Below are 24,052 nucleotides of genomic sequence, written 5' to 3' on the forward strand. Positions count from 1 at the left end.
TGCAATAAGACCTGAACAAATTAATGGGGTGGGCGACTACATGGCAAATGAGGTTCAATGTAGAAAAATGTAAAATAATGCATTTGGGTGGCAAAAATATGAATGCAATCTATACACTGGGGGGAGAACCTCTGGGGGAATCTAGGATGGAAAAGGACCTGGGGGTCCTAGTGGATGATAGGCTCAGCAATGGCATGCAATGCCAAGCTGCTGCTAATAAAGCAAACAGAATATTGGTATGCATTAAAAGGGGGATCAACTGCAGAGATAAAACGATAATTCTCCCGCTCTACAAGACTCTGGTCCGGCCGCACCTGGAGTATGCTGTCCAGTTCTGGGCACCAGTCCTCAGGAGGGACGTACTGGAAATGGAGCGAGTACAAAGAAGGGCAACAAAGCTAATAAAGGGTCTGGAGGATCTTAGTTATGAGGAAAGGTTGCGAGCACTGAACTTATTCTCTCTGGAGAAGAGACGCTTGAGAGAGGATATGATTTCAATTTACAAATACTGTACTGGTGACCCCACAATAGGGATAAAACTTTTTCGCAGAAGAGAGTTTAATAAGACTCGTGGCCACTCATTACAATTAGAAGAAAAGAGGTTTAACCTTAAACTACGTAGAGGGTTCTTTACTGTAAGAGCGGCAAGGATGTGGAATTCCCTTCCACAGGCGGTGGTCTCAGCGGGGAGCATTGATAGCTTCAAGATACTATTAGATAATCACCTGAATGACCGCAATATACAGGGATATGTAATGTAATACTGACACATAATCACACACATAGGTTGGACTTGATGGACTTGTGTCTTTTTTCAACCTCACCTACTATGTAACTATAGATGGGCCTCTTCAGAACCAGCGTTCAAACATTTGTTCTTTGCAAGAAAACCGTGACTGGAGTGCTCTCAAGTGGTTTTTGTGACTTTTGTGCTCCCCCTCAAGGGTCCCCACTCACCGAATCCAACAGCCCCAGAAGGGGCAAACAGCATAGAATATCTCGACCACAATCTCCTCACGATCTCCTCTCAGTGTAAGGCATCCAGGATACCCTCCTTATTAGTGGTTAAATGGTAATCCCAATTGCTCCCTCTCACAGCTGTTGGCTTTTTGGCATCCCTTTAGATGTGCATGCGCCTCCCTGGTGGTCACAGATTGCTGCGGACTTACAGCTATTGTCTTTTCCTGCCATCAATGATCATTGCCTGTCATGTGTGGGTGTAAATTATAAAGCTGGTCTCAGTCACTGTGCTGCTTTTCCAGAGTGTTAGGTATATTTTCTGAATGAATGCAAAGCATTCTCTGACTGGATGAGATGACGAGCACAACTTTACTGCCCTGCCACTTCACCTTGTCCAATCAGAGTACGCTTTGCATTCTCTAAATAGTACCCACACTGAACGGCTGACCTCCTGTGTTTAGAATGCAGCTGGGCAGTCACTTGGCACATGACTCAGAAGCAAGTGGAGATCACTGGAGTAGTGATGTCTACTTCAGTGATTTCCAGCTTCCAGGGGCATTGGCAAGGTATAGTATATGTATATGTATATGTATAGTTATTGGTCCAAGCTGGACTATATCTATACATATATATCTATATCTGGAATTCATCCTTAACGTTTCAAAATAATTTCCAGCGGCATTGGCCAAGTATTGTATATGCATAGTTACATTGGTCCATGATGAACCAATGTATGTAGTAAAATAACCATGCCTGGAATTCATCTTTATATCATTTCATATTCCAAAATAAAGTGTCAGCCCCAGAACCAAAGTAAAACCGTCAGTGACTTCATAAATCGATCCCATTTCTTCTTTTGGTGACTTTATGAACGTCTCAAAAACTGTGATGATGTGAGCTCCCTAGGTGAGCTGCAAAGAACCCTACAACATTGGCCTGTACAACAATATAAGATCTTACAAAGACAGATTCAGTTCAAGTAGGGTGACAGGTAGTCTCCAGAGTGACAATAAGTGGTTGGGTATGGGGCAAAGAAGGAGCTTCTAAGTGCAGTAAAAAAAGACTTTAATTAGCCCAAAAGCGAATAAAAACACTTACAAGAGATGATGTGAATACAGGCTCATCAAATTACAAAAAGGACCCCCAGCAGGAAGTTCTCCCTAGAATATCCTAGTCGGCCAGCAGCGTGGAGCTGCGTGTCAGGCAACCAGGAAGAGCCACCACACTGCCGAAGCCAGCGTGCAATGTAAGTACCTGGATATGACGTCAGAGAGGGCGGGGCACATTTTGGAGCATGCGCACTAGCTCCTCCTTCATGACCAGGATACAGGGCAGATGGAAGGCTTATATAGTCGCTAGAGTGGGACTATGTGTGGGTGCAGAGGCGGCAAAGTGTAAAACACATATGCTGACTGACAGATACTGATAAGATGAAATAATAGTAATGGAAGCCAAAAAAGAAACAATGGAAGTACCAACTAAATTATAAACACAAAACAAGCAAGGACATAACTAAGACATGACAAAAAAAACAATAAGGGATGGTTTATTCACGTGGAACCACAAGGGCTAATTAAAGTCTTGTTTTACTGCACTTAGAAGCGCCTTCTTTGTGTTGCATAGTTATTTTAATTTTGGCACTAATTCCATCCTATAGTGTTTATACCATTCCCTCGGAAATCCATCTCAGGGTTTCCCTCTTCATTCAACAGTCAGTGGGATTTGATCTAGGAGATTTCTTAAAACTATTTGGTGAACGAGAGGGGGGAGGGGGGTCTTGGAAGTAATCAATAAGGCTTGCATTTTTTTTCTTGGGGTGATAGTTCCATCTGCCTTCACTTTATTCAAGATGTCTTCCTGCAGGTGGTATTCTGCAGCCACTCTGGCTAGCAAGCCAGTTCATCTTTTTTCACAAAAAGACTACAGGTTAAGACTTTCATTTTCATTATTACTCTTTGAAACAATATAGATGACAATTTCTAGCAGATTGTGGACATATATTTCACTGGAGTGGTAAACGGCTCAATTTTATCTCCTCTAAATAAAAGTGTTCTTAACACAAACGTACTTGTTTTTCTTCTGGTGCCGTTCACTTAAGTGCTTTCTGAAAAAGTTGACTAGTTTTAGCTCCTCCAAGGCAGCCTTAACTACACCCCACTAATGAATCATATTATTCTTACATCATATCATCCAAATTTCTATCATCTACATAGAAAAATTTTGAAAAGCAAATTACTGAAATGTGTTCATTCAGAAAACAGAAAATAAGACCATTTTTTTTAGGCAGTACTTTGACTTTAAAAACGTACATTAACAGAGGAAACACTCATCAGTGAATAAAGCGAGAAACAAAAAAAATTACAGACACTTGCAGAATTTTCAGCTAGACAATTATATCTCACTTGAAAATATTTGAAATGTAATTCACCATTGCTGGAAAATAAGAACAATGAGTATTATGAGGACTATAATACACCAGTAAAAAATCAATATAGAATTAGCTGCTATCTTTGCACCTTTGTTTGTTCATTAATTGCTCAACCAACCCTTAATTTATGGCATTTTGCATGGTGACTGAAGCGAATATGACCTTAAATGCCATTTTTTTCCTCGTATAGCGTTAGTTGTGATTGTTTCTTAGTTATTGAATACAACAAGGCAGATGTCTCTTTGTTACATATCAGTTCAACCATGAGGAAATAATGTATTTAGAAGTGGATTTGAGATGCTTCTTATTTTCTCCAGGTATGCTGCAGAGTTTATAAATTGCAAAGGCACAAATTATCACAAGTCAGATAAAAGTGTATATATATCATCACAGTTCTTGTAGACTCTTGACAATTGTCTATGCTTTACAGATCTTCAACAGTCAGTCATTTTTCAGAGAGAGAAGAAACGTGTTCTCTGGTGGTCAGTAGGCCTTTCTCAAACAACACTGTGGTCAGGGCAAGCTGCACAATGAGAATACAGGGTATTAGGTTAAGCAGGTTAACAATTACCAATTCAAATTAAACAAAGAAACAAGTTCAACAGCATTGATGTATTTTCAGAGAGCAATTGAAAGGTAGTGAGAAGGAATTATATTGCCTCCTCGCTGTCTGTTTGAACCCCTTTCACCCCACACCAGCACACTTGCATTGCATGTGATTACAGATTGGTTGCAGGGAGCTCCATTCAGTGAAATGGGCCATTTTTCACAGGCAATATGGCCCTCAGAACAAGACAGGAAAATTTCTGCTGCGTCACGATGCAAAGCATCATGTCCTTGGCATATGTACACCGCTGTCTGTGCATCTTTAAGAGGAGGGCAGTAAAAAAAAAACAAAAAAAACCCCGCTTAACCACACATTTTTACCGCTCACCAACCGCAACTGTAAACTAGGCCTAAGTGTAAGGCAGACCATTTTTACCTGGCTCACCACACAGGACAAGACATGTTTTTTTTTTTTTTTGTTTTTTTTAACAAAACAAGTTATACTTACCTGTTCTGTGCAGTGGTTTTGCACAGAGCAGCACCAATCCCCCTCTTCTTCGGTCCCTCACCGGCGCTCTTGGCCCCTCCCTCCTGCCGAGTGCTCCCGAGCTGCTGCTCTGTGTGTTCCCTGCTCTCTCCTTACTGGCTTTGGCTGTGATTAACAGTAGCAGGAGCCAATGGCTCACCCTGATGGCTCAGCCAATGAGGAGGGAGAGATCCAGGACAGCCGAGGCTCTCATGCACATCGATGGATTGAGATGGGGCTCATGCTGCTCACAGTTGTTTTTTTTACCTTGAGCCTTTAAACCATGTTAAAGTGTTAATAAACCCAAAACAGTTTCTGTGTACATCTCTTTAAAATTCAGCACTATAGTTGTGTGTGGAACCTTTTTTCAATCTGTTACTTCCTTGCAAATACCTAGTTGATCCTGCCACTTCCATCCACTGTGTTGTGAGCATGCCCTGGCTGCCTAATTCTCCTCTTGAAGCTGTACCACGTGACTCTTTGTCACTTGTAGGGCAGTTCCAACTGTCTGATCATCGGTTCCCCTGCCCTCTTCTAGCTGCTGCATAACACGTTCTGTGAACCTCCTCACAAGCCTCTGGAATGTGATGCAATGTAATGTTGGGTGAGTTATCAGAGGAGAGAAAACCTTCATCAATCATCGCTGACTGAGACACAATTTTGTGTTGCGGATTCTTCTCCTGTGATACAGCAGCCTGTCCAACTCAAGCCGGTCTAAGGACCAGCTTTTATCGAACGAGCATGCTGGAAAGCCAATGGCTGCGATCGCTGACCACTGTGTTCTGGCAGGGGGGCATATATGCTGGTATTTTTTTTTTTTTACAATACTAATGGCAGTGATCAGCGACTTATAGTGGCACTGTGACAGTGCAGCGGACAATGTGACACTAAGACCCCTTTCACACTGGGGCGGTTTGCAGGCGTTATTGCGCTAAAAATAGCGCCTGCAAACCGCCCCTAAACAGCCTCCTCTGTTTGTTCAGTGTGAAAGCCCGAGGGCTTTCACACTGAAGCGGTGCGCTGACAGGAGAAGAAAAAATCTCCTGTCAGCCGCATCTTTGGAGTATTCACCGCTCCTAAACCGCTCCTGCCCATTGAAATCAATGGGACAGCGCAGCTATACCACGGTAATACCGCGCTATACGAGGGGTTTTAACCCTTTTTCGGCCGCCAGCGTGGGGTTAAAACCGCACCGCTAGCGGCCGAATACCGCGGTAAAACAGCGCTAAAAATAGCGCTGTTTTACCGCCGACGCCCCCTACCGCCCCAGTGTGAAAGGGGTCTTAGGTGGCGTTTTTCAGGCGCTTTTTAGGCGCTTTAGTGTTAAAAAAAAAAGCGCCTGAAAGAAGCCTCATCTGCAATCCCAATGTGAAAGCCTGAGCCCTTTCACACTGCCAACGCCCGAAAAACGCTTGTAAAGCGCCGCTTAAGACCCTTTTCATACTGGGGCGTTTTTCAGGCGTTTCTCGGGCGCTAGCAGTGTGAAAGGGCTCGGGCCATCAGCGCACCCAGCCCGGTGGCAAAAACACGAAAGCGCTGCAAAGAAGCTGCGTGCAGGACTTTTTTTGACGCCCTGCCAGCGCAGCGCCCCAGTGTGAAAGCACTCGGGCTTTCACATTGGGATTGCAGATGAAGCTTCTTTCAGGCGCTTTACAGGCGCTTTTTTTAATGCTAAAGTGCCTGAAAAACGCCCCAGTGTGAAAGGGGTCTCAGTGTGAAAGCACTCGGGCTTTCACATTGGGATTGCAGATGAGGCTTCTTTCAGGCGCTTTACAGGCGTTTTTTTAACGCTAAAGCGCCTGAAAAACGCCCAAGTGTGAAAGGGGTCTAACGGACACTGGGTGGGAACCGAGTAACTGACACGGACATCACCGGTAACACTAATACAATGATTAGTGATAATACTATGCCCTGTCATGTTACTAATGACACTGGGCGGGTCAGTTTTTGATAGGAAAGCAGAGGGACTTGCAGGAACACCACGTATTTTACACAAAGGAAGTAATACAAAAAGAACAGGATACTTTTTCATATAAGTACATCGTACAGCAGGCACATATCAGGAATATGAAATGGTGGGATTTTTAAGGCACTACCATAAATAATACAATGTAAGTATAAAAATAGTTTTATTACAAAGATCAAAAAACGACAAAAAGTGAACAAAATATACAAATCAAATACAAACAATATGTACGATAGAATACATCAAAAGAAACATGTAATTTGGGATACCACTGCATGGCAATGGAAAGAAAACCAAAAATTGGAATGTAATAAGTCTCACTGAACCTGGTTCAGTGAGACTTATTACATTCCAATTTTTGGTTTTCTTTCCATTGCCATGCAGTGGTATCCCAAATTACATGTTTTTTGCTTTTGATGTATTCTATTGTACATATTGTTTGTATTTGATTTGTATACTTTGTTCACTTTTTGTCGTTTTTTGATCTTTGTAATAAAACTATTTTTATACTTACATTGTATTATTTATGGTAGTGCCTTAAAAATCCCACCATAGGGGAACTCTTTGATCTCTTTTAAATTAATTATCTAGGACATTTTAAAATCCTCCTGAAATATTACAGACACCAACATCTGCTTAAAAAATATACAGGGGATCACAATTTGACATAACTGCCATGAACACTCAATTTTTAAACCATTTCCTAAAATAAACACAAAAACATTATCTACCTTGTCATCGATAGTTTCACAGGGAAGGTCGTCAACATTCACGTAATTTGGGTAAGAACGCAGAAGATAATCTATGGCATCCACATGCTGAATCAGAATGAATAGGAAGAATGGTAAGTTTATTACATACAGATAAAGAATCTGCACATATTAAATAAATTAAAAAAAAAATCTTGACTATTTCCCTTACCCTATACCCAAACACAAGGCTCTAGAATTAATTTTCAATTGTACTGTAGGGGTTTAACTTGGCAGCAAAAGTAATTAATTGACTGACTTCTTCAAGCACAAAGTATGTTCATTCAACATCCAGTTCCTAAAATGTTTCCGATTTTGGTATGATCTTTGTACTTATTGTTTACCATTACTGCATATTTTCTCATCTGTATTAGATCATAAGAGATTGGAAATTACTATTTCTTCAACCAAAGCTCTAAGCACATTATTGCCAGATTCACATTCTTTGTAGTATAACAGGAAACTAGTACTCTGTAAACCCGGCCTTACTAGTAGGTGCAATTCACTAGAGCAGTGGATTTTTCATTTACAAAAAGTGTATGTTTAACACAACTTTCCAATTGAGCATTCACTTAGAAGTGATCAAAGTGTGCTTATGCTACCAGCAGATGTCTAGAATCTGCCTGAAAATGATAACTGAATTACAAGACTGGCTACACAGAACTGCAAAATCTTTTGGCAAGTAGAGCAATTTCCATATGTGTATTTCTTTAAATGGCGTTGTAACAAATCTCCCTAAAACACACGACTTTTTAATGTTTCTCAGATTTTAAACCCTAATTACATCCATCTTTTCGAGTTTCAGAGGGGGAACCAAAGAAAGTGAAAGGGTTGACCACAGCAACCATATTCAGGCTGACATTTCAAATGGAGGTTTAAAATTGCACTACAAACAAATTTTCATTTCCGATAGATACGCTAAACTCGTCCTTCCCTCTGTGAGCATGCATTTTACTCAAGATTCTTTCTGTGGTTCAAGCTTATGCCCCAAACCATTAATATAGTGTGCAGCAGTAGTATGGGCTTTGTGCAAATATTGGACACTACAGCTAATAACTGATTCATGGGCCCTTTGCAGTCAACAAGACTATCAGAAAACCAACATGGACCGTGTGTAGGCTCCATCACACATTTTCCATCGGATTTTCCCACACACAAAGTTTGTCAAATCTGACGCACAAAGTGCCACGCATGCTCAGAATAAATAAAGAGATGAAAGCTATTGGCTACTGCCCCGTTTATAGTCCTGACGTATGTGTTTTACGTCACCGCGTTCAGAATGATTGGATTTTCCGAAAACTTTGTGTGACCGTGTCTATGCAAGACAAGTTTGAGCCAACATTCTTCGGAAAAAATCCTAGGATTTTGTTGTCGGAATGTCCGATCAATGTCCGATCGTGTGTACGGGGCATAAGATTACAACTTTTTAAAGAAGAAATTATAACAGTCTAGTTTAAACTAGCCGCTTATGCTGTTTTGACTACTGGACCAATGACTTCGCTGCCCAGGAAAAAAAGGAAGAGCATAAAAAAAAAAAAACATTGTGCCTCTCTTTCATCCCTTGCTTGGTAGTATTTTGCTCTTAGTCTGAATAACTCAGCATCCCAGCACTGGCAAGTTAGCCACTCACAGTTGATTGAGTCCAGATGCACAATCAGGGCTCAAACATCACACATATCAGCCAAAGAGAAGTCATAAAAAAAAAAAAATTGGTGCTGGGAATATGCAAGCATCTTGTAAAAATACTGGAGGTGCAGAGATAGGCCAGATGGCAGGGCCACTCACTAGAAGTGCAGAGGACTCACAGGAAAGCATAGGAATCAATAATGAGCTGGAAAAATGGGGTCGTGAAGGTCCATGATGTCCACAGAAACCAGGACTTCTCCCTCAGAGAGAGCCTTGAACAGATCTGGTAGGTTTGATGTGGAATTTCTGGACCTGAGTGAAGACATTTAAGGCCTTGCGCTCCAAGAGAGGGCACATAGCCCCTTTTTGGTTTGGGAAAATGTGAATAGGTTGGAGTAGAAGCCCAGGAACTGTTCTGCCGCAGGGACTGGGACAATGATGCCTTGCACCAAAAGATCCAGCAGGGCCGTATGGAGATTTGCTAATCTGTGCAGTGACACAGAAAGCTTGGAACAAAAAGAATCACAGTGTGCGGAGAATGAAACTATAGCTTGTAGCTTCTGCAAACAACCTCTCGCACCCAAGCAATGCAGGCTATTCTAGTATCCTCGAATCTCGGTCGGTTCAGCAGTAACCGGCTAAGATGCGAACAGTTAATTGTCAGACTGAATGTACCAAGTTGATCAATCGACCAAATTGGGTACATCCAGCCTGCCGGATTCTCTTGTGATTATCGCTAGTGGCTCCTATAGCCTCAAGCAATAATCAATGTCTTCGCCCGGTGGGGATGGATTTTCTGGCCAGGAGAAGACAGTGATTATTGCCCAGGCAGCACTGTCTGTGTTGATGGAAGAATCAAGTGAATTTCTTTCCCGCAGGCCCGCCTAACTTTGGAAAGTGGGGGCACACCCTCATGTTGAATATTTATCTGACGTTTTGAGGAAAGAAACTTGTAGGTGGCCTGGGTGCCAGACCAGGGCTTGGCTTTGGAAACTGAGGCCTGGGAGAAACAAAAACTTTTATTGGCCTCTGTTCAGTGAGACTTTCCAGAATGAGCTCTAGGCTCTTTCTGCTGAGTAAAGGGTACTCTTGTGGCCAGTGACCACATTCATGAGGGCATTCTGGGTGGCCTTGAAGAGACATCCCTCTAAGAGCATGTGGCCTTTTAATTGTAGATCAAGGTTTCTCAACCTTTTTACCTGAGAAACCCTTGGCAAAAGTTTGAGATCTCGGGGTAACCACTTACCGCCCGAGCTATAGCCGAATTGCTATGAGGAAGGCTCCAGCCAATGTAGCACTGCTGTTAGTGCCCAATAAGATTTGTAAGAAATGATGGCTACAGCATGGCTAGCAAGTTTTGGGAGTTTCAAGCAGCCGGGGGCATCCGTGATGGCTGGGTCCTCGGGACCCAGCGCATCACGTATCGGGGTAAAGGGCCAATGACAGCAGCCCTTTACCACATGATTGCTCCATCCAATGACAGAGTGATCACTATGTAAACAAACTGTTGTCATGCCCGGTTCAGCTCACTCCTCTCACCGATACAGCGTGTGAGGAGATGAAAGAGATCCTTGCAGCAAAGTGAGTTGATTTTTTTCTGTGCCCTGCAGTGCCAATACAGTGCCACCAGTGCTCTAAATTGCCACTACGGTGCTCATCAGTGCCACTACAGTGCTCATCCATCAATGCCACTACAGTAAAAAAGGGAGGACAGACCATATTGGCCCCATAAAGAATGAGGAAGGACATCTGGTTACAAAGGATGGGGAGATGGCGAAGGTATTGAATTTATTCTTCTCCTCAGTCTTCACGAGTGAATCGGGGGGCTTCAGTAACCAAAACTGCAGTGTTTATCCTCATGACACAACACAGGAAGCACCTCCATGGTTAACAGAGGACGGAATTAAAATTAGACTTGAGAAACTTAACATTAATAAACCACCGGGACCAGATGGCTTGCATCCGAGGGTACTTAGGGAACTCAGTCAAGTGATTGCCAGACCGTTGTTCCTAATTTTTACAGTCTATTGACTGGAATGGTACAAGCTGATTGGAGAAAAGCCAATGTAGCACCAATATTTAAAAAGGGCCCAAAATACATCCCTGGGAATTACAGACCAGTTAGCCTAACATCAATAGTATGTAAACTCTTGGAGGGGATGATAAGGGACTATATACAAGATTTTAGTAATAAGAATGATATCATTAGCAGTAATCAGCATGGATTCATGAAGAATCGTTTTTGCCAAACCAATCTATTAACCTTCTATGAGGAGGTGAGTTGCCATCTAGATAAAGGAAGGCCCGTAGACGTGGTGTATCTGGATTTTGCAAACGCATTTGACACAGTTCCCCATAAACAATTACTGTACAACATAAGGTCCGTTGGCATGGACCATAGGGTGAGTACATGGATTGAAAACTGGCTACAAGGGCGAGTTCAGAGGGTGGTGATAAATGGGGAGTACTCAGAATGGTCAGGGGTGGGTAGTGGGATTCAATCCTATTTAATTTTTTTATAAACGACCTGGAGGATGGGATAAATAGTTCAATCTCTGTATTTGCAGACGATACTAAGCTAAGCAGGGCAATAACTTCTCCACAGGATGTGGAAACCTTGCAAAAAGACCTGAACAAATTAATGGGGTGGGCGACTACATGGCAAATGAGGTTCAATGTAGAAAAATGTAAAATAATGCATTTTGGTGGCAAAAATATGAATGCAATCTATACACTGGGGGGAGAACCTCTGGGGGAATCTAGGATGGAAAAGGACCTGGGGGTCCTAGTAGATGATAGGCTCAGCAATGGCATGCAATGCCAAGCTGTTGCTAATAAAGCAAACAGAATATTGGCATGCATTAAAAGGGGGATCAATGCAAGAGATAAAACGATAATTCTCCCACTCTACAAGGCTCTGGTCCGGCTGCACCTGGAGTGTGCTGTCCAGTTCTGGGCACCAGTCCTCAGGAAGGATGTACTGGAAATGGAGCGAGTACAAAGAAGGGCAACAAAGCTAATAAAGGGTCTGGAGGATCTTAGTTATGAGGAAAGGTTGCAAGCACTGAACTTATTCTCTCTGGAGAAGAGACACTTGAGAGGGGATATGATTTCAATTTACAAATACTGTACTGGTGACCCCACAATAGGGATAAAACTTTTTCGCAGAAGAGAGTTTAATAAGACTCGTGGCCACTCATTACAATTAGAAGAAAAGAGGTTTAACCTTAAACTACGTAGAGGGTTCTTTACTGTAAGAACGGCAAGGATGTGGAATTCCCTTCCACAGGCGGTGGTCTCAGCGGGGAGCATTGATAGCTTCAAGAAACTATTAGATAATCACCTGAATGACCGCAACATACAGGGATATATAATGTAATACTGACACATAATCACACACATAGGTTGGACTTGATGGACTTGTGTCTTTTTTCAACCTCACCTACTACGTAACTATGTAACTATGTGATTATCAGTGCCACTACAGTGCTCATGTAGTGGCATCAGTGCCATTACAGTGTGACTACTGTGCTCATCAGTGCCCTAATGGTGTTACTACAATGCTCATCAGTGCTCATCGGTGCCACTACAGTGCTCATCAGTGCTTATCAGTGTCCTACAGTGCACATCAGTGTCATTAGTGAGTGCTTATCAGTGACCTACAGTGCCACTAGTGAGTGCTCATCCATGCCACCCTATCAGTGGATTCTCATCAGTGCCGCCTCATCAGCACCCATCAGTGCAGCCTCATTAGACCAGCCTCATCAGCACCCATCTGTGTAGCCACATCTGTCCCAGTGTCCCTATCACAGCAGCTTGTCCCCACAGCCCACAGTCACCAGTATAGTGAAAAATTTTTTTCCAGTGAAGAGGCATACCAACTTCTAAGCTTGACCGATGAGAGCAGCAGGGAAGCTCTCTGTATCTGAGTCCGATTCTGGTTCTGCTTTTGCGCTCAATTTAGTCAGTGGGTCTGCTACAGGATCAGAGGAGGAGGAAAGTGTGCACACCAAAAGAAGGTGTTCTGGTAGCAGGCTACCACAATTAGAGCAGTGACATCCACCAGCTGTGCAGTGCCATCCAACAGCAGTGCAGAGGCATCTATGAGAAATTGAGTATCTCTACAAAAAAGGCCAGGCACTAGTGGGGTGTCATCTCAGGCCCAAAGGGTTAGGACCCATGGCAGCCTTCCCTATGCCCTTCAAAACCCACTATGGCTTCCTCCTAATTCAGGAACAGCAACCGGTTATCCTCAATTGCGGCCCAGTGTAACCTATATGCCCAACAATTCCTCTCAAGTAACCTTCAAGCTACGCTTGTCCCTATGAGTGGAGAGAACAATGGAGGAATTTAGAATATTTTTGGGCCTCACTTTCAATAACCCAGCATATGACAAATTATATAAAATACGGCCAATTCTACATTTTTAATCTAAGAAATCCGCGCAGTTATTTACCCCCGACCAAAATATCTCCATGGATGAGTGACTTGTCCCCTTCACTGGCAGGCTGAGCTTCAAGCAGTTTATCCCCAGCAAAAGGGCCCGATATGGGGTTAAACTCTACAAATTATGTGACAGAGCCATTGGGTACACCTATGCCTTCCTGGTGTACTAAGGAAAGGACACCCAGCTACATCCCCCTGAATGCCCAGAGTACATTGGATTCAGCAGAAACGTTGTTTGGGAGCTTGTAGATTAACTCCTTGAAAAGGGTCACCATCTATACGTGGAAATTACTACACAAGTTTGCCCCTTTTCCGAAATCTTCACTGGAATAAGACTCCAGCATGTGGTACAGTGAGAGCCAATAGGAAGGGCTTCCTGCAAAGGCTCGTTAGTACAAGACTACAACGAAGGGAGTCGGTGACTTTGCAGAATGAGGAGATAATGGCCATCAAGTGGAGGGACAAACGAGACATATACATGCTCTCATCAATTCATAATGACACCTACCTGCAAATCCCCGGAAGGAACGGTCTAATTCAAAAAACAGCATGTGTCCACAACTACAAATTGTTCATGGGGGGGGGTCGACTTCAGTGATCAAATGATCAAGCCCTACCTTGCTGTAAGAACCCACCATTGGTATAAAAAAAAAGTCTATTTATTTTTTCAATTTGGCCATTTATAATACTTATGTAATTTACCGTAAATCCACCAAGACCCCCGTAACCTATCTCCATTATCAACAAGAAATTGTCACCGCCCTTTTGTACCCTGAAGGCCCACCAGAGCAGACTTCACAAAAGCCATGTTTCTGAGAAAGTCCCTCACTGTGAAACAGGTCAAAGACGTCAAAAGAAATGCCGGGTGTGAGTTAGAAGGGGCACCAGTTTTTATTGTCCCCAGTGTTATTCCCAACCAGGCCTCTGCATAGGTGACTGTTTCCACTGTTACCATACATAATTCTCAATTCCTGCCATTTGCTTTCACACCCCTTATGCCACTGCCTGCTCCTGAACTGACCCTGGACTGTTTTTCGACCACGCCTTTGCCTGCCGTCTAAACTGTACAGACCTCTGCCTGCTCCAGAACTTACCGTGGCCTGTAATTCGACCACGCTTCTGCCTACCGCTTAAACTGTACATACCTCTGCCTGCTCTGGAACTGATCCTGGACTGTTTAACCACATTTTTTGCCTACCTCTTGGACCGATCTTTTACCCTGCTACTGTAGTAGTGGAATTCATAACACAGGGGTCTCACATATGTGAGGGACTCCAGAATGTTTTTTCTGAACGAATATTTTGGTTTTCATATTCCTGGATTAGGGTCTGGAGACTGGAGGCTTTAAAGAGATTTGGGTGGGAGAGCCTCTATCCGCCCCCATTCTTTCCTGACCGAGGCTCGAAGCTTGATATTTCTGCCTGCTGCCGACTTACTGCCATCATGCCTCTGCCTGCCACATGAACTGACCACACCTGTGACTGATACCTGTACTATTGACCAATATTTCCAAAAACCTGTGGAAAAAAAGTGAAATTTTCAAAAGACTCATTATGCCTCATAGAATATACGTTGAGGTGTTTGCTTTCCAAAATTGGGTCATGTTGTGGGCGTTTTGAAGGCTCTGGAGCACCAGGACAATGGAAAGTGTGATAGGTAGGCAGGAAATAAGTTGTGTAATTTATGCTCCTAGAACGCCTGGAGGTGCTACTTGAATGTTGGGCCTCTGAAAATAGCCAGACTATGTAAAAGTCTCACACATATGGTATCGCCATACTCAGGAGAGGTAGCAGAATGTATTTTGTGGTGTAGGTGCAAGTATGCATATGCCATGTGAGAGAAATAATAACCTGTTAATATAACAATTTTGTGAAAAAAAAAGTATCTTCATTTTGCAAAGAAAAATTACAACTTCAAAAAACTCACTATGCTCTTACTGAATAGCTTGGAATGTCTACTTTGCAAAAAAAGGGGTCATTTAGGGTTATTTGTACTTTCCTGGCTTGTTAGTGTCTCAAGAAATGAGATAGGCAGTCAGTACATCAGGTATGATCAATTTTCAGGGATTGGCACCATAGACTGTAAACTCTATAACCTTCACAAAGATCAAATTATATACACTGATTGTGGGTTATTTTTACCAATGTAACAGTATAACTTTTGGCCATAATTTATGAAGAAAAAACAAATTTCTAACAAAAATGCATTTACTTTTTTTATTTATAGCGCAAAAAATAAAAAGCAGAATGGTGATTAAATACCATCAAAAGAAAGCTCTATTTGTGTGAAAAAAGGACAAAAATTTCAAATGGGTACAGTGTTGCATGACTGAGTAATTGTTATTCAAAGTGTGAGCACTAAAAGTTGAAAGTTAGCCTGGTTAGGACGGGAGTATAAGTTCCCAGTGGGCAAAAGGTTAAAATTATGTTCACATCTGCAGCTCACAGAACATTGGAGTGATCAGCGAGCTGCTGATATAACTATTTTTAGAAATAGCATTTAATAGGGATTGGGCGGGGGGCGGAGCTAGATCATGGTGCCTGATAGCAGCGTGCAGCTGCTAGCTTCACAGTTCCCCAAAGGAAGCACGGTAGCACGGTTTTTTTAACCCGCTAAAAGCAATTTATCTGGTCCCAGGAGGTGTGACTGTGTGTTGCTGTGGGATACAGGTTGGGTCCCCTCTGCGGCAGTGGTGGAGGAGAATGTGTTCCTCTGGAGCATGGAGCTTAGAGGCTAGAGCAGAGCAGAGTTGAGCGGCACTCGTGGAGTTTGGTTGCGGCGGAGGATCCAGAGGGAGAGGTCAGAGCCAGGAATGAGCCGACACCGGACTGCTCAGAGCTCCGGAGAGACAGTGAGGCTGTCAGGGGAGGCGACTCTGTCAGTGACGATACCGGCAACCAGCGTCCTCCTCTCCCTGCTCCTGCCTGAGATCAGCTGGCCATGGCAGTGTGAAGCAACAGCTGATGTCAGCCACAGTGTGGAAAGCCCAGAAACCTACCACTCTGGAGCCATTGTTAACCAACCGCTGAACGTACATGGGAAACTCCCTTCTACAGCCAGCAATACAGTGAGTTTGTGTCTGTGTCTTTCTATTATTGCTGAAGATTAACCTCTCTGGCAGTATGATTATGTCAGATTTTTGCGTCTCAAAGCGGTACAATTATTTTGCATAGAAATTTGCCGTTTTATATTGTAGGCCTGTAATTCTTAGCAATAACACACTTAAATCTGTCCAAACAAGAGTCTAGTAGACACCCCGGGTATGATACAGTTTGAAACACAAAATCATAAATTATAATATAATACATAAATATAAATAATTATAAAAAATAATAATATAATAATAAAATGAATTTCCCCTTGATTCACTATCGCTCAATTCTGCAAGTGTTCTAATTTACGATCGCTGTTTTCTAGCTGGTCTAAAACCACTTTTGACGTAAAGGGACACTTTTTGGTTGCTATGGACAATTTCCAGTTTCCAGGCAGAAAGAACAGTATATATCATATAAAGCTGCATGCAGGGCATTGGACAAAGCACTGGGGACAAAAGGGATGTGAAATAATTTCATACAGTAAGGTAATCTGTAAGATTACACTGTACTGTATGTATTATGATTTTTCAATTTTTTGAATTTGCCGCCGGGCTCCGCCCCCATGCGTCACGATGCTCGCAGGGAACGGAGCCCGGAACACAGAGGCATTGGGCAGAGGACAGAACCCACGGACACAGCGGGGGGACATCGCAGGATCCTGGGGACAAGGTAAGTATACCGCACCAGGATCCTGCAATGCAATCCCGAGTGTGGCTCTGGGTTACCGCTAATGGTACTAAAATTTAACCCCGAGCCACACCCGGGAAAACCACCAGGGAGATTAAATACTTGCACACTCTTACTTGAAAGACATGTAAACTTTAGGAACTGCTTGCTGCATGTATACTATCAGCTTCATTCCCTTCATTCTATCCTGCTAAGCCTTCCTGCAAATAGCTGAGTGAAATGCCTAACTGCTTTGGCTGCCCTTAATTCCTTTGTTTAAGGACTTGCTCTCTCCCCCTGCCTCTCACCTATGCTGCTAAGCTTGCTCTTTGGCCAATTGCTGTTAAACGATCAAGCTTTTAAATTGATCACTGTAACTAATTATTTTTTAGCCATCTACAGTGCCTTGCAAAAGTATTCACCCTCCTTGACATTTTTTTGTGTTTTGTTGCCTCACAACCTGGAATTAACATGGATTGTTTGAGGATTTGCATCATTTAATTTACAGAAGATGCCCACAACTCTGAATATTTTTTATTTATTTTTTTTATTGTGAAGCACACAACAAATAGGACAAAATAACAGAAAAAGTCAATGTGCATAACTATTCACCCCCCCTAAAGTCAATACTTTGTAGAGCCACCTTTGGCGGCTATCACAGCTCCAAGTCACTTTGGATAAGTCTCTATGAGCTTGCCATATCTTACCACTGGGATTTTTGCCCATTCCTCCTTGCAAAACTGCTCCAGCTCCTTCAAGTTGGATGGTTTGCGCTTGTGAACAGCAATCTAAGTCTGACCACAGATTTTCTATTGGATTGAGGTCTGGGCTTTGACTAGGCCATTCCAACACATTTACATGTTTCCCCTTAAACCACTCAAGTGTTGCTTTAGCAGTGTGTTTGGGGCCATTGTCTTGCTGGAAGGTGAACCTCCTTCCTAGCCTCAAATCACACACAGAGTGGTACAGGTTTTGCTCAAGAATATCCCTGTAAATAACACCATCCATCTTTCCTTAAACTCAGACCAGTTTCCCAGTTCCAACTGCAGAAAAACATCCCCACAGAATGATACTGCCACCACCAAGTTTCACTGGGGGATGGTGTTCTTTGGGTGATGTGTTGGGTTTGCGCCAGACATAGCGTTTTCCTTGATGGCAAACAAGTTCAATTTTATGCCACGTACACATGAGCGGACTTTTCGACCGGACTGACGGACCGAGTCCGGCGGATAATTCGACCGTGTGTGGGCTTCATCAAACTTGCAGTGGACTTTTTTGGTCGAAAATCTGACGGACTTTAGATTTGGAACATGTTTCAAATCTTTCCGACGGACTTGAGTCCGGTCGAAAGGTCCGCTTGTCTGTATGTTAGTCCGATGGACAAAAACTGACGCTAGGGCAGCTATTGGCTACTGGCTATCAACTTCCTTATTTTAGTTCGGTCGTACGTCATCACGTACGAATCTGTCGGACTTTGGTGTGATCGTGTGTAGGCAAGTCCGTTCGTTGGGAAAGTCCGTCGGACAGACCGTCGGACCAGACCGGTCGAAAAGTCCGCTCGTGTGTACGCGGCATTAGTCTCATCAGACCAGAGCACCTTCCTCCATACATTTTGAGAGTCTCTCACATGCCTTTTTGCAAACTCAAAACGTGCCATTTTGTTTTTTGCTGAAAGTATTGGCTTTCTTCTGGCCTCTCTGCCATAAAGCCCAACTCTATGGAGCCTACAGCTTATTGTCATCCTATGTACAGATACTCCAGTCTCTGCTTTGGAACTCTGCAGCTCCTCCAGGGTTACCTTAGGTCTCTGTGCTGCCTTTCTGATTAATGCCCTCCTTGCCCGGTCTATGAGTTTTAGTGTGCGGCCCTCTTGGCAGGTTTGCTGTAGTGCCATGTTCTTTCCATTTGGTTATGATAGATTTGATGGTGCTCCTAGGGATCAAAGATTTGGATATTTTTTTTTATAACCTAACCCTGACTTGTACTTCTCAACAACATTGTCCATTACTTATTTGGAGAGTTCCTTGGTCTTCATGGCAGTGTTTGGTTAGTGGTGCCTCTTGCTTAGGTGTTGCAGCCTCTGGGGCCTTCCAAAAAGGTGTGTATATGTAAAATGACAGATCATGTGACACAGGTGGACATCATTTCACTAATTATGTGGCTTCGGAAGGTAATTGGTTGCACCAGAACTTTTTATGTGCTTCGTAACAAAAGGGGTGAATACATACGCACATGCCAATTATTGTGTTCTGTTCCATCACATATAATTCAGATTAAAAAAACATTGAATTAAAGGCTGTAATTTAACAAAATAGGTAAAAAGCCAAGGGGGTGAATACTTTTGCAAGGCACTGTACTTGCCGTTTTTGCCCTGTTGCGCTTGCCCATCTACATACTCTTAAACCTGAACAATCAGCTTTAGCAAAGGCAATAAGTTGGTGTAAACATTCTGGAACCTGAGATCTATTCCAGTTTGTTTTTGCTTGTGGGTCCACTTCAACTGAGTAGAGGCCCAGGAACAAGCATTGCTCCTCTGGGGATTATTTTAGGAAATATATATTTTTTTTTTTACTAGTAATGGTGACGATTAGCGATTTTAAGCGAGACGTTGCGGTGGACAAATTGGACACCTAGCTGACATTTTTGACACTTTTTTGGGGACCAGTGACACTAATACAGTGATCAGTGCTATAAAAAAGGCACAGTCACTGTACTGACACTGGCAGGGATGGGGTTAACATCAGGGGCGATCAAAGGGTTAAGTGTGCTCCTAGGGAGTGCTTTCTAACTGTGTTTGGGGTGGCTTAACTGGAGGAAGACCCAGATCAGGGTTTCTGCTCAGCAGAAACACAAAATCTCCATCTTCCTCTCTGACAGAACAGCAGTCTGCTTTGTGTACATAAGCAGACCTCCGTCCTGCCTCTCCTGTGAATGATCAGTGGGTCCCGGCAGACATCACATCCGCTGGACCCACTGATTGGCTCCTGCTGTGTCCAATCACAGCGGGGCGGGTCGCCAGCGTCACGCGCGCCCCAGACCCTATGCACGAAATCATGTACAGGTACATGATTTCACGCAGAAGGGCCGCCCTGTCGCAGTATATCTGTGTGGGGTGGTCCTTAAGAGGTTAAGAAAAACACAGACTGGGCGGCAGGCAGTAAGGCGGAATCAGCTTCACCCCAGTAAAACAAAAGAAAAAAAGAGAACTTGCATGGGAGAGGAGGAAGGAGAGGGTAAATCCCAATTGGAAACTACACAAATATCTAATAAATCTCAATCTCCCCAGCCTAAAGGCAGTAGAACATATACAAGCTCTTCAACAATCCAACAACAGCAGATGATGGAGAAAGACCTAGACAACCCACAAACTCTCCCTACAAAACAAGATATGGCAGATATGATGAATCATGTAGAACAAATGATTAAGGGAGAGCTGACTGCAGTAATAAGGGACATACATGTCCTGCAACGAGTAGAAGAGATAGAGGAACACCTTGATGAGCACAGGCAGGCTATAAATGGAGCTGCGAGCCAGAGCTGAGGCCAAATAGTTATAAATAAGGAACATCCAATATAGACTTGAAGAACAAGAAAATAGGAGTCGGCGCAACAACTTAAGGATCCAGGGCCTCCCAGAGGCCATTAAAGATAAAGATTTGGAAGTCACAGTGTGGGGAGTGTTTAATCAAGTATTGAGATCTAACCTTCCCTTACGTTTTAAAAGGGTCCATAGAATTCAGAGACTAAACAAAATCACAACAGACAGCCCTAGGGATGTAATTGCAAGATTCCATTACTAATACGAAAAAGAGAAAGTGTCACAGGGTATGAGAGAATCTAAGTCTATGCCTCCAGATTTTGATGGAGCAAAGTTACAAATGTTTTCAGATTTATCACTTGAGACACTAGCCCGTAGAAGGGCATTAAAACCAGTAATAACTCAATTGCAAGCTAAAAAAATCTTCTGTAGATCGGGTATTCCAGCATGTTTGACTGATAAAAATCAAGGTATTTCAGCAACTCTGTTTACCGCATCTTAATCTTAATAACTGGAAAAAGAAGCCCCCTGACTGGGACAACTTGAAAGATTGTTCCTGGAATAACATTTGAAGCCTGAAGTAGGATACATGCAAATAGTTATAGAAGGGTAAAATTAGCAATGGTGGGACTTGGGCCAGAAAATTAAGATTTTGGGGAACTTGGGTAGTGTGGTTATGCTCATGCGCTTTCCCAGAACCATCCTCTATTTTTGTCAGATGAGGGCTGGGGGCCCGCATGAACATATGGGGCCCTCCTGATAACCCATATGGGTGGTTGTGAGGCTGAGTATAACATTGACTTACAGTGTTTCCCCAGGAGGGGACTGTTAGTTTTTTTTGGGGGGGGGCTTTATGGGGTTAGGTGTTGCTTATGTTATATGTATTTTTGTTGGTCGCTAAAATGGTGCATCCCTGGACCCCCATCCGATTCCATTGACCATATTTTTAGGGTATGACCCCGATGAAAATGAATAACTATAATTTAAGAGGCCTAAATAGTCACACTAAGAGACATCAGATATATATCGGGAACCAAAAGAATATGCTGCCAATATAGCAATGTTACATAGTAGGTGAGGTTGAAAAAAGACAAGTCCATCAAGTCCAACCTATGTGTGATTATATGTCAGTATTACATTGTATATCCCTGCATGTTGCGGTAGTTTGGGTGCTTATCTAATAGTTTTTTGAAACTATCGAAGCCCCCCCCCGCTGAAACCACCGCCTGTGGAAGGGAATTCCCCATCCTTGCCGCTCTTACAGTAAAGAACCCTCTACGCAGTTTAAGGTTAAACCTGTGAGTAAGCCACGTGTCTTATTAAACTCCCTTCTGCAAAAAAGTTTTATCCCTATTGTGGGGTCACCAGTATGGTATTTGTAAATTGAAATTATTTCCCCTCTCAAGCGTCTCTTCTCCAGAGAGAATAAGTTGAGTGCTTGCAACCTTTCTTCATAACTAATATCCTCCAGACCCTTTATTAGCTTTGTTGCCCTTCTTTCTTCTTCCTCGCTCCATTTCCAGTACATACACAAGGACTGGTGCCCAGAACTGGAGAGCATACTCCAGGTGAGGCTGGACCAAAGTCTTGTTGAGCGGGAGAACTACTTTATCTCTGGAGTTGATCCCCTTTTTAATGCATGCCAATATTCTGTTTGCTTTGTTAGCAGCAGCTTGGCATTGCATGCCATTGCTGAGCCTATCATCTACTAGGACCCCCAGATTCTTTTCCATCCTAGAGTCCCCCAGAGGTTCACCCCCTAGTGAGTAGATTGCATTCATATTTTTGCCACCCAAATGCATTATTTTGCATTTTTTCTACAAGAAACACATATAAAAATTTTCATCCAAAATTTGTCTCAATTCAAAACTCAACATAATATTATGATCATATTATGTTATGACATAATAAGAGATCAAGGGAAATAGCAATAGGATTTGACAGGAATACACAATTTACATTGAAGGCTATAGAGTCCGAAGGACAATATATATTCATTAAAGGATCACTATATAATATTATCTGCACGGAGAATCAACGAAACTTTATTAGAAGACAGCGAGACCGAAAAAAGTATCATAGAAGAAATTAAAAGATATTTTGAGGAAAACGATACACCAGAGGTATCGAAAGCAACTATATGGGAGGCGCATAAATCTGTTATTAGGGGCAAATTAATAGCCATAGGGGCACGAAAAAAACAGGAAAGGAAAACAAACATGCAACAAATAATTAAAGAAATTTATGAATTGGAACGAAAACACAAAAATCAAGTAAACAACAAAATCTTCGGCCTATTATCTCAAAAGAGAGAGCAATTAAAAGACTGGATGGAACAAGAAGAAAGGAAGGAGTACAACATAGTACAAGAAAAATACAAATGGGGTAACAAACCAGGAAAATACCTAGCAAATTTGGTAAAAAAAAAGAAGTCTTTGAATTACATTGAGAAGATCAAAAATGAAAAAGGAGAAGTGGTAAATAAAACTACAGATATAGCGATAACATTTCAAAAATACTTCAGCTCCCTATATGCAATAAAAGGACAGGAAAGTTGGAAAGAAGCAAATACAAGAACAAAGAGGATACAAGAATATCTAAAAAAAGCAAATTTACCAAAAATAAAAATAGACCAACTAGAAGAATTGGAAAAAAATATTACGCAAGAAGAGGTAAAACTGGCATTAAAGGAAACTCCCGTAGGAAAAAGTCCAGGACCAGACGGGTTCACGGTCAAATACTATAAAAAATTTGAAGAACAGCTGACTGCAAAACTATTAGAATATATGAATTCCTTAGGGGAAGATGAAGAAATAAGAAGTGAATCGCTACTAGCTCATATTACAATACTACCAAAAGAAGGGAAAGACAAAGTTAATTGCTCAAGCTACAGGCCAATAGCCGTATTGAACGCTGATACGAAGCTGTACTCCAAGATCCTGGCCACTAGGATAAAAAAACTAATCCCACAGTGGATCAACCCGGACCAGACTGGTTTTGTCCCGGGGAGAGAGGGGCGGGACAACAGCCTAAAATCATTACTGATGTTGCACAAGAAGGTGCAGAATGAGACCCCAGTTCTATTCCTGTCATTGGATGCAGAAAAAGCATTCGACAGGGTAGACTGGGGTTTCATGATGGATACATTGCGGCACTTGGGTATCGGGACAAAAATGATGAAGTGGATAACAAATTTGTATAATGGCCCGACAGCAGTCGTAAAAGTAAACGGTAGACTCTCTCCAAAAATTAAGATGCAGAACGGAACACGGCAAGGCTGTCCACTGTCTCCACTATTATACGTATTGGCTTTAGAACCATTATTAGCAACACTCCGCAATAACAAAGAGGTAGAAGGAGCGAGACTAGGAGGAAAAGAGCATAAGATCGCAGCTTACGCGGACGACATCTTGATGTACGTATCCAACCCAAGAGTGTCACTCCCAAACTTATTGAAGGAAATAAAAAAATACGGAGAACTGTCAAATTTCAAAATTAATCCAATA

The 24,052-nt window shown here is 42.6% G+C and overlaps 1 protein-coding gene across 1 annotated transcript in view; it reads right to left on the minus strand.

Annotated features, from left to right (window-relative positions):
- Positions 1–2,008: 2,008 nt before the first annotated feature.
- The window catches only part of RIOX1 (ribosomal oxygenase 1), a 345,989-nt gene continuing 323,945 nt past the window's right edge, over positions 2,009–24,052 (minus strand). The window contains exons 14-15 of the mRNA XM_073627655.1: positions 7,158–7,244; positions 2,009–3,911 (exon numbers count right to left, since the gene is read on the minus strand). Of these exons, the coding sequence (XP_073483756.1) occupies positions 3,834–3,911; positions 7,158–7,244 (165 nt within the window). The 3' untranslated portion in view covers positions 2,009–3,833. The remainder of the gene's footprint in view (positions 3,912–7,157; positions 7,245–24,052) is intronic.

Source organism: Aquarana catesbeiana, linkage group LG04 (genome assembly GCF_042186555.1).
Source record: "Aquarana catesbeiana isolate 2022-GZ linkage group LG04, ASM4218655v1, whole genome shotgun sequence".
Taxonomy (NCBI): domain Eukaryota; kingdom Metazoa; phylum Chordata; class Amphibia; order Anura; family Ranidae; genus Aquarana; species Aquarana catesbeiana.